At 43.8% G+C, this 11,923-nt stretch overlaps 1 protein-coding gene across 5 annotated transcripts in view; it reads left to right on the top strand.

The window, feature by feature from the left end:
* The first annotated feature begins 3,178 nt into the window (after nucleotides 1–3,178).
* myt1la (myelin transcription factor 1-like, a) overlaps nucleotides 3,179–11,923 on the top strand; it is a 41,302-nt gene continuing 32,557 nt past the window's right edge. For 3 of the 5 annotated variants that reach the window (XM_070544550.1, XM_015948282.3, XM_015948284.3), the window contains exons 1-5: nucleotides 3,179–3,312; nucleotides 5,343–5,434; nucleotides 6,795–6,849; nucleotides 11,128–11,161; nucleotides 11,476–11,538. In XM_070544550.1, coding sequence (XP_070400651.1) covers nucleotides 6,795–6,849; nucleotides 11,128–11,161; nucleotides 11,476–11,538 — 152 coding nt within the window. In that variant the 5' untranslated portion in view covers nucleotides 3,179–3,312; nucleotides 5,343–5,434. Of the gene's footprint in view, nucleotides 3,313–3,397; nucleotides 3,518–5,342; nucleotides 5,435–6,794; nucleotides 6,850–11,127; nucleotides 11,162–11,475; nucleotides 11,539–11,923 lie in introns of those variants that run through there. The other 2 variants (XM_015948283.3, XM_054748461.2) reach the window with 2 other exon arrangements.

Here is an 11,923-nt window from a genome sequence, read left to right on the forward strand (position 1 = left end):
TCTACAGTGTTACGAATCTTTTTGTCTCGATTCTAGCGTCAGTGGGAGGAACTTGGGTGGAACCAATGACAGCACAAGTCTTAGCTACCAATCACGTTTCTCGAATTCCTGTCCAATCATTGGGAGAGGAGGGCAGGGTTCTGTCAGAGCTGTAGAGAGTTACGGCACTCCTTGAACTCGCCGACTCGCGGTCACGTGGTTCACGGAGCTCCCAAACATCACAGCGCTGTAAGTCAGTTTGAACGGTGTATGGTGGGACTAATCACAAAAATTTAATATAATCACATTTCCCCTGGCGATTTGTGGTAATTATTGAATAATATTATATATTATATTATGTATTATGTCCTAACTCCTCCACAAAGTGGCCTATTTATATTTTTCCGAGCATTTGTAGGAAGACAAACACCCGTGACTGTTCTACATTACAGGAACAAGACAGTCCTAACACACTGTAGAACACATTTTGACCACATACATTACTATAATATATTATAGCAATAAATTTGATGTAGTAATGCAACATACTGCTCTAATATAAGCATATTTAATAACTTTAAGTCCTACAAGAAGCCCTGAACTCGAGTTGTAACATCCATTTTAAAGTGTTTATTGAAAGCTAGAATTCTGCTCCAGCTTACCTTGAAGAAAATATCTGAGGATTTCTACAGTATATCTGTCTGAAATCTGGCACACAGGTACAGTAGGTGTCCCAGAGTAGGGATGTGGTGAACGTTGGACATCAACTAGAGCCCTGCACTGAAGCCCTAGGCCCTCGGGCCAGCCCGGGCCGGGCTTCGGGCCAACGACTGTGTAATTACCTCGGACACGGGCCGGGCGCCTTTATTTTTAATCGAATTCATTAAAAAAATTGAAACACAAACGCAGCAGTAGAGCCCTGCGGGACTGTTTTCTTCATCCCGCTCGTGCCCGCTCCCGCTGAATTTCTGACCATTACCGCCTGCAACCGCAACGTGTGTGTTACACTCCCGCCCGCACCGGCAAAACTCAGAGAAATTATTACCTCACAATAAAAGAAATGTATCGAGTTTGCGTCCTCTCTGGTCCTGGAGAAAACATGTCACAACCCGCGGCTCTTCCATCCATCTGATGCGGCTCTCTGTGCTTGTAAAATAATGAATGGATATTTAAATAAAATGCTTTATATTTTACTGAATTAATTTTATATCTGTAAGTCAATTCTATGTAAAGACTGTCTGCGTAAACCTGAACAGGTCCAACCCGGTCTTACTGTGAGACCGGGTTGACGCGTCACGCTTGCGCGTAATCATATCGGCGCTTTCTGAGCTGAAGATGTCAGATTCTGGGCTTCTCCTCAGACGGCTCATGAATGCGTTGCCAAATTGGAAACAGGAACAAGCACTATTCAGCCAAAGTTTCATAATCAGGGAACATTTTCTAAGTGACAAGTCTCTCTGAGAGACGGGGTTTGGAAAACCCTCGCTTCAGTGGGAGGAACCTTCACGCATGCGTTCTGGTTCTGCGATGTGCTCCAAGCCAATCTCCACAACTTCAGCTCGTTGTGCACATATGCGCTGACAGCAAGCTGCGCTGAGCAGCTCAGATGTTCAGATGGGAATCTTTTAGCTACATCTGCAATGTGCGTAATGAATAAAATGTCAGTTCGTCTGCATGCGTCGGGGTAATTCTTTCTATTCTTTCTCCGTCAAAATAAACCGTCAAATACGGGAACTATCCGGTCAACACAAGCCCTGCTTTAGACTGTTTTGTGTTCTTGTGAAAATTGTTGGAAAGAGATAAAATTTAACTTGATTACCACCAGAGCCAGTGCGCCGTCATCTCCGTGATGGTAAATGAGGGAAAAACAAATTGATCGGATCCTGCAGGTCTTTTAACACATTGGTCAGGATTGATGCACTTTGTTTTCATTTAGTTGGTTAAAAAAAAGTCGGGCTCGGGTCGGGCCAGAGAATCCTGAAAACCTTTTCGGGCCGGGTCGGGCTGGGGCTCCACCCCCTCAGGCCGGGCCGGACACGGGCTCAGATTTTAGGCCCGTGCAGGGCTCTAACATCAACTATTAAGGATGATTTTGTATGAATTTTTGAAAATGACATAATTGTATTGACTGTATTGCATTAAATACAAGTTTGCTTTAATATCTGAGGATTTCTACAGTAAATATGTCTGAAATCTGGCACACAGGTACAATAGGTGTCCCAGAGTAGGGATGTGGTGAAAGTTGGACATCAGCTATTAAGGATGATTTTTTAAGAATTTTTTAAAATGACATAATTGTATTGACTGTATTGCATTAATTACAAGTTTGCTTTAATATCTGAGGATTTCTACAGTAAATCTGTAGGGATGTGGTGAAAGTTGGACATCAGCTATTAAGGATGATTTTTTATGAATTTTTTAAAATGACATTATTGTATTGACTGTATTACATTAATTACAAGTTTGCTTTAATATCTGAGGATTTCTACAGTACATCTGTCTGAAATCTGGCACACAGGTACAGTAGGTGTCCCAGAGGAAGGATGTGTTGAAAGTTGGACATCAACTACTCTTGATGATTTTTAATGAATTTTTTTAAAATGTGGTACCGTAAAGACTGGTGTAGAAGCGCAAGGAAATTTATGTGGCGGATAAGATGTGGCTGGGTTGACCGCGGCTCACAAATGACGGCCCACTTGACCATTGAGAGAGGGGCAGGAGTCAAATAGTTGTCTCCGCCCACCTCTAAATGTTTGACCCCACCCACATTTAGCCCTGCCCTGATCTCCGGGAGGCAATCAGGGGTAGTGTCCCGCTCTGGCCCGCTACTGGCCCGGTCGGGGTAGGGTTCCTGCACTGGTTCAACAATCGAAACAAAATATTTAGCGACCCGATCCTTCTCATTCCATGCCAGTTTGGTTGGTGGAAAAGGCCCATAATATAACCCTAACCTGGGGGAGGGACCTCCTTCTCGTCCACCAACAGGTCAACAGGAAGCTTTTGATGGTGCTGAAGGATTTGCAACTGCAGCACGTCTGAACTAAAATCAGGTTTAAAATGAGTCAGATGACGGCTGATGAACCGGCTGCTGGTGACGAAGCAGGTGGAGCAGATGCCCGTGTTTCCATTCACATCTGAACAATGAGACAGGTTTTATTCCAGCACTGAGCGGCTGCTCGTCGCTGCACACAAAGAGAGAGGGAGAGAACGTGCTGAGTTCATGCGGAGGGGGGGCTGCGCCTCCTGCTGCGTCTCCGTTAGACGCGTGGACGAGTCGACGTGCACGTCCTTGTGAAAATAGAAAAGCCAGGAGAAGAAGGAACATACAGAGAGGTAAAACCATTTCCTTCTTCTTCATTTGCATCTGGAGCATCTTCATCACACAGCCCTCTCTCCCCCTCCTCCTCCTCCACCTCCTCTCCATCGCTGAAGCCATGGCCACTCATCACAAAGACGGAACAGAAAGGAGACCTTGAATATCGGAGGCTTACACTTTTGGAGGAGGGAGGAAAAGGAGGCTCCATCTTTTGACATTTCGGTACGCTTCTTCTTTTTGTGTCATCTTCCGCTTTCGTACCAACATCCTTCTTCTTCACCCGTCTCTCCTCCATCACCTTCTCCACCACCCATCTCCATCGTTCTCCAGCTGTTTGCAGCTGCAGTCGTCCTGGTTCTGGTCCCAGGTCCGTGTGAAATGGAGGGAACTTTCTCTCTGGTTTATTTGGACCTACGCAGGCTGTCAGCTGCTCTGTCCGAGTCTTTGACCCTGTTATTTGTTGTTGTGAAGCTCTGCAGCGAGTCCTGATTCTGTAATGTGATTGGATGATTTATCAGGTAAGTTTCTGGTTAGGGTTCCATAGCTGTGTATGTGGAGACAACAGGGATCTGGTGAAGCAGAACCCTCACAGCTGGTTTAGACCTGATGATGTCAGGAGGAAACATCTTCATGATGTTCAGCTGACAGTCTAACTATCATTTGAAGTGTCAAAAATATTTAATAACAATTTTATTTGACTTCTAATTGTCTATGGGACATGTGGGTGGTTACCATGGTGACCCTCAGGAGCAACTGGTGTTTACCGTGGTGACCTTGATGAGCCACGGATGTTACCATGGAAACCCTAATGAGACATTGAAGCTGTTTCTCAATATGCGTACTCATCTGACCTTGTGTACCGACGTCCTTGTGAAACGCCATCAACGATGGCCCAAGTACGCATCACAGCAAATTCACTCAAAGTTTTGGGATTTGTTCTTGCTCCACCCATGGTATCCAGGATGCATCGATGCATCCAACAGCAAAATATCCCATAATGCATTGCCTCACAAGCTGTTGTACTCCAAACACCAGAGCAGAAACCCTATAACTGTAGTTTCTTACAACAGAAACATATAAAACAATCCAAGTTGTCTGTTACTGTGTGTAAGCCGTAAAATTTGCTGTGCGTAACTTATTTTCACACTTCACAATCCCTCAAATAGCTAATTAGCTAAAACCCTATCAAAATAAAAGCAGCACTGCTCTTTTTTGAGGAAAAAGAATCTTTTTTTCTTCATTTAACAGGAAATGCTGGATGCTTGATGAAAATAGACCAAGCATTATATAAATATGCATTCATTGTTATTTAAGGGACAAAGTGAACTTTAATTGTTGTGTCAGGTCATTTTGTAACCATAGCAACAGGCAGCGCTTGTTGCCAGGACAGAGCGGAGTGCGTCCTCATTCTCCCGTCCTCAGTAGAACGGACTTTCTGGTTTCCCTGCCAAGAACACACGTGTCTGGTACTGAGAAACGGCCTGATGCTGCTGTTACCATGGCGAGCCACGTCAAACTGAAAAACCTTTCCTTACATTCCTCGTGGACCATCTTTAGGGCCTTTACCTGCTCCTGTGTTGCTCAGGTCACTTGTTTGCTGATGATTCAGTCTACTATGTGAAACTCAGGAGTTTCCACACGACTTTGACAGATTACAGTGTTGGTTTGCTCAGAATAAACTTTTCATGCTTTTCCAGAGAAATGTTTCAGATCAGGCTCAACAGGCCAGCTGGATTCTGGGTTTTGTTGTGCTGATGAATTTCTTCTGCTTCTTTGTCCATCCCTCCATTTCCGCCCCTGCCTTGGCGAAAGGGTTGGAGCCTTGTTTAGATCTTTAGCAGGAATCCTGCAGGAAAAATTGAGCATGCTTGGTGGAGCCTCAGCCTGGAAGCATCACTAAGTTAGCTGATAGTTTATATTTGTAATAAAGTTGAAGACCAGTGGATCTTAGTGAGAGAGTGTGTGTGTGTGTGTGTGCGTGTGTGTGTGTGTGTGTGTGTGTGTGTGTGTGTGTGTGTGTGTATGTGTTCTCCTCTTGTCTCTGTAGGTCATGGCCTCTGAGGGGTTGTTTGTTTGAACTATCTTCAGTTTGAAGACCAGCAGCAGATTGAGGCGGAGCCACAGCAAAGTTACGAGCAGGTACAACTACACGACTCCAACCTGCAGTCTGACTGGATCACTGATGAGAATGCAGTTCTCCGAGTCAGCTGATTGGTCCTTTTAGTTCAGGGGTGGGGAACCCTGGTCCATCGAGGGCCACTATCCAGCATATTTTAGTTTCAACCCTGCATCATCACACCTGATTTCAATCAGCAGGTGACTAACAAGCTTCTGCAGAGCTTGATGAGCAGAGACATGCAGGATACCGGCCCTCGAGGGCCAGGGTTCCCCATTCCTGTTTTAATTGAACACCTGAGAAAAAAACCTCCCATTTAACAGTTTTCCGACTGGATTATCGTCTCTGTGGCGTGAATTTGGGGCCAGTTCGGCCGTCACCATTCAGTGTTTGTTGCCTTTAGAAAAACACACCTGCACATGTTTGTTGTTGACTCCAAGTAGAAAGACCAAATTCTTCAGAGTGGAGCAGCTGCCGTAACCAAACCCCGCACCTTGAGACACGTGGGCGTTGTTGGGACCAACAGCACCGACGACACAAGTAGGGAGCTACATAGAGGGCGGTGCCAAGGACTTATGACCTTGGTGATCTTATAGGAAATAACAATGACCTCATCAGAAACTCCTATTGTCCTGCCTGTACTGTACATCTCCTTTAAGCCCCATGAGATGTCTAAGCTGCAGCTGTTACACACCTGCTTAGACTCTATCAAAAACTGGATGGCTGGGAGCTTTCTACAGCTGGATGAAGATAAGACTGAGATCCTCATCTGTGCCCCAGACAAGCTGGTTCTCAAAGTCAGAGACTCTCTTGGTCAGCTTGCTTCTCACACCAAACCTTTCGTCAGGAATCTTGGCGTGACCTTTGACCCAGCTCTCACCCTGGATTCTCATGTCAGTTCTCTTGTTGCCTCTTCCTTTCACTGGTTGTGCAGTACCAGGCTATAGGTCAAAGGTGACAGATTATCTGCTGCTGTGGCCCCCAGACTCTGGATCTCTCTCCCCCGGGTTTGGTGGGACCTTCCTCACCTCCCTCTCCTGGTTCTGCTCTTATTCCACCTTTCCCGGGATCCACTGGTTGCTTCTTCATATTTCACTTTCTCTTTCCTCACATATTTTTAATCGCAATTTTTTATTTTTCTCATTTTTATGATACTTTTAATTCTCTGTCATGTGACACTATATAAAAGATTGTTTTCTTTCTTTCTTCTGTCAGTATGTTGATTTCAGACCACACCCCATAAGTTTCCTACTTCCAACCCGAGTTTCAGAACTGAAGAAGCTTCTAGGATAAGCGATGAGACGTCTTCAGAAAAACCAGATTCGTCCAGTTGTTTCCAACTAAACATTCAGCACACTCTAAACATTTTCCTTTTTCTTCCAGATGGAGATTAATGTGGCAGAAAAACGCCATCGAACCCGGTCCAAAGGAGTCCGAGGTAATAAGTCTTCTCATGACGAGGTTAGGTTTCGTAGTTAATAAAGCTTTAGATGGTCATGCTGGTCTCCAGAACCCTGCTCCTGGTGGTTCTTTGGTCAGATCCAGTAAACAGCTGGTGGTAATGACCAGCTCAGTAGCATAGTGGTGAGTGTCCGTTCTGAGACTGGGAGATCCATTAATTCCACAGTCGGGTCGTACCAAAGACTTTAAAAATGGGACACTCAGCTTTAAGGGGTTCGATTGGGGGGTTGTACCATCAAATGGTTCCCGAGTGCTGCTGTCTGGGTTAGGGCCATTCTGCCTGAGACGCTTGTGCCGGAACCGGAAACATCTTTGGTTGTCCGTCACTTCAAATGGTGTTTTTCTTTTTGGGTAATTTGTTCTGAAGCTGAAGTGGTAGCAGCTGCCTGTTTCTCCCTCTCACACCAGTGGTGTTCTGTTGCTAAATACGTGAGTGTATAATAAGGAGGCTCCAATCAGATCAAGTGATTGGAAACCGGGCCCGATCACGTAATTTTAAAAGGATTGTGAGAAAAAGATTAAATTGAACCTTTCAAAACAACAAACATGACTTTTTAAAGTCATCCTGAGAAAGAGATGTTCAAATGGAACAATACTGGCTTAGTTTTCATTCAAGAAATTCCTTTACATCAATATGATTTGTTTCTTGTTGAAAACAACACAGTAACATCACCTCATTAACGGCAGGCAGGGATTCAGACACCAAAATGCAGCTGTTAGCTAGCAAGCTAGCGCAGAGCAAACGTGTCTGCAGCGTGGTGTACTTTAATCCGGACTGAGAAGACAGAGCTACAGACTCTTGTAATGTGTGCACACTGGACCTTCAGCCTGCTGGAAAGGACACACAGCTCCATGATTCAGACCACTGTCACTGTCAGCTTTTCCCTTTGGGAATCACCAGTCTCCATTAATTCCCAGTTTGCCACTAACAATCCCAGTTCACAGAAAACTCAGACAGGTAGGCAGAGCCAGATGACAGAGAAACATAACCTAATAGAAAAAGATTAATTGCCAACGAAGTGCAAAACATCAGGTAACGTTTCCTGCAGCACCTAAGCTGAGCGGTGTGATACTAAGAAAAGTTAGCCTAGCAGCCGAGACGCATATCCTCTAAATCTAACGACTCAGAATTGGATCAGGAGCAAAACAAGGCGATCAGAACATCCCTAAGACCAAAAGTAACTATAGAGCTCCGAACGTCACGTGACTCTCAGAGAGTAGACGCCATGTTGGCAGGCAACAAATGTAAACAAAATGAACGGGATCGGCTTGGATTTTACTTCTGAGTTTACTTCACACTTTAAAACCAAAATAAATCGTTTTATATAGTCAGAAATTAAATAGACTAAACATCTCCGACCCTTACCGTGCCCCTGGGATACTTTTTAAAAATGCCAGAAGCTGTCGGAGCAGACTTTTTACCAGACCTGGCCGGGGAATGCCTTGGGATTCCCCCGGAGGAGCTGGCCCAAGTGGCTGGGGAGAGGGAAGTCTGGGCCTCTCAACGCTACTGCCCCCGCAACCCGACTCCGAATAAGCGGATGAAAATGGATGGATGGACAAATAACAGATTTACATGTAAGTAGTTTAAATAGAGTGCTGTGCTGTTTGAATGTATAAACTGAACGCCAAGAGATTTTTTTTTCCGTGAATAAAATAAATATGTCAGGCAGGAGTGTCTCAGGATCTGTCTGAGATCTGTCTCGGTGAGACAGATAATAGCAATCCAAAGTGATTTTTATGTGTGATCTGACAATTGATCAACCATTGCTTAAGAATTAAATACAACTTAGCTGGTAAATTGCTGTGATCATAAGACACGTAAACAGCAGCACGCAGAAATCACGAGGCAACGTTATACGTGACGTTTACTTGTTGCTATGAGTAATAAGACAGAAAAAGCCACGCCAAAATAAGTTTAGGAAGCCCACTAAGAATCGTAATGAAAACATTTAAAATAAATACCATACACAGTTGAGGAAACGTGGGTTTAAGTACCTGATATGAAGCGGTCGCTGCATAAGCGAAAACCTTTACTCTCGGGATCCCACAGCTTCATTTTAGCCCGGTCACTAGCGCGTTTTATTACAATGATCCAACATTTGCGGTGCTCCGGATCTTGGGGAATCCTGTAGATGGCTCATTCCTTATGTCGTCCGCGTCTGTTCTGCATCCTGGGGCACAACAGGAATCTACCATATTTCCCGTTTGATTGAGTTTTCTGACAATAACAAATAGTCCAGCTGCGGGCTTCTGCATGCCAATATGGCGCCGTTTCGATTTGAACTGTTGCATGCCAGGAGATGTGACGTCAACTCCCGGAGCTCTATTGGACCATCCCGTTGTTGGTCAGACGGAACCGCCTCCACACCAGCGATGTTCCGATCACAGATATTTGCTCCCGGTCCAATTCTGAGAGAGTTGATTTAGAGTACCTGCTGATACCGAGTCCTGATCTGATACTTTTCCGGAAAGCATTAAAATGAGAAGAAAACATCCAAGTTGTCCTTCAGGTTTCACTTTCACCTGTTTGGGAAGTACACTGATTAAAAAACGTGTTTCCAGGGTTGCCAACTCTCACGCACTGAGCGTGAGACACACATCTGACCCTCTTCACGCTCTCACGCCACACCTCCAATCTCACGCTAAACCAGCGCTTGCGCTCCCCAAACGCGCATCAGTGTGTAGGGCTTTTGAAAAACCAGATGGTATTAATGATAGCATTAGCTACTGAACAACATGCACACGTTAATGTTTTCATTCACCACTTCACCATTGTGTGTTTTCCTGTTTGTGAGACAAACCCCTCCTCCATAACCAGGTTACTGGTATGGAAGCCTGGAAAGGCCAGAATTCCTCAAACGTTTTTCCCTACTGGCTGATATGAGTTACAGTAATATAATAGAATAGAGTAGATGTTATTAGTCCCACAGTGGGGACATCCACTCATCACAGCAGCGCACACACTTAGAGACACAGATTACAGTAAAACTGATGCCAGCCATGTTTGCTTTGATAACTTCAATAACTACATGCTGATGACCCACATGAACATAATCCTGTTTGGTGGATGCAACTACATCATGAACTTAGCTTAACTGCTAATATTATGAATGACATGATATTGCCCCCCCCCCCCCGATGTAATTAAAACATTTACATGAATTACAATTAAAAGTGCCTGTAACTCTTTACGACAGACAGGCAGACAGACAGACAGACGAATAGATAGATAGATAGATAGATAGATAGATAGATAGATAGATAGATAGATAGATAGATAGATAGATAGATAGATAGATAGATAGATAGATAGATAGATAGATAGATAGATAGATACCCATGTAAAGTTAGAGGTACAGAAGAGGATTACAGCCACTGGGAAAAAAAAGAAGTAAGAATTCTCTTTCTTTTCTCTTTTCTTGTCAGTGGCTCTAATCCACAACAGTACAGAGTAGGAATAAATAAATTACATGTAGAGCACAAAAGTCTCAATATTAATCCCCCCCCCCCCCATCTCACACTGTGAAATGTTCAAAAGTTGGCAGCCCTGTATAAATACGTTTAACAGTAGCAGCACTGCTCTTATTTCAAGTTGTTTACTTCCTCAATATGTAGCTGTGAGCCGTGCATGCTCCTTGACGGAGTAGGCACACTTTTTAGGCATCGAGTTGTGGAGCTGCGTCCTTTCCAGCATGCTGAATGCCCAGTATGCACACTACAGGAGTCTAGCTCTGCCTTCTGTCTGGTTTAAAATACCACCAAGCTGCAGACATGCTAGCTCTGTGTTAGCCTGCATGCTAACAGCTGCAGCTTGGTGTCTGAGCCCTGACTGCTGTAAACTGGGTGATGTTACTGTGTTGTTTTTGTATAAGAAACAAAAATATAGATGTAGCTTGTTGAAGAAATGAAAACTAAGCCATTTTTATTCCTTTTGAAAATCTTTATCTCAGGATGAATTTAGAAAGTCATGTTTGTTGTTTTAAAAGGTTATATTTCTTTTTTTTCTCTTGATCCGGATCCTTTTAATCACGAGATCAGATCTGACTCGCCATAACATTTATAGCTATATTATGCTAAAACGTTGTCGAGAGGCATGAATTCTTATTTTAAGCTCATTTGTTTTCCATATTTTACTTTAAATTTAATAGAACAGCTGCAGCAGGAATCTGATTGAAGTTACTACTTAATCTTTAACTTTGAATTGTAACGGAGCTTCATTCTCTGACACGACCCTGTTTGTGTTTTCCTACAGCTGCAGTGGAAGCTCTAACTCAGGAGTTCTTCAGGTAGGTGAGCCATCATCACCATCTTCACCATCATAATCACCATCATCATCATCATCATCATCATCATCATCATCATCATCATCATCATCATCATCATCATCATCACCATCATCACCATCATCATCACCATCATCACGGCCACCATCATCATCACCATTATGGCCATCATCATCACCACCATCATCACCATCATCACCTTCGTCATCACCATCATCACCATTATCTGTCATTGAAGAACAAATTTGAATATTTTAAAGCTTCTCTTTCTCAGAGTTGCAGATGTTTGATTTTTTTTGGGTGTGTTTCCATCTCAGCTGTCCCACTCCTGGATGTGATGGCAGTGGCCATGTCAGCGGGAAGTATGCAAGACACCGCAGGTAGGAGCTGTTCCTGTCAGCACAACATGATGCAAACATCTCGTTGTAACTATAGCAACCATAAAGCGTTTGGTGCCCAGACTAATCAGAACACTCTAAAGAATGCAGCTGCAGTGATCAGAGGATCTCTAAAAAGGATCATGACGTATGTCTGAGTCAGTCTCAGTAGAATCCCAGGTCATTTCAGGACATTTTTAAATTGCAATATTCTTGCAAGTTTTGAGGAGAAACAGGTTGGCCAACATGTCCGACTGTCCAGCTTGTTTTCACATTTGCCATTCCTGACCTCGAATTAGTAACTAACGGCCCTCTTCCAGGAATTACAAGGATTTAGTAAAAGTGATAATCTTACTTGTAATCTGATAAAATAGGCCATGCATACATT

The sequence above is a fragment of the Nothobranchius furzeri genome, chromosome 2 (assembly GCF_043380555.1).
Source record: "Nothobranchius furzeri strain GRZ-AD chromosome 2, NfurGRZ-RIMD1, whole genome shotgun sequence".
In the NCBI taxonomy this organism is placed as follows: domain Eukaryota; kingdom Metazoa; phylum Chordata; class Actinopteri; order Cyprinodontiformes; family Nothobranchiidae; genus Nothobranchius; species Nothobranchius furzeri.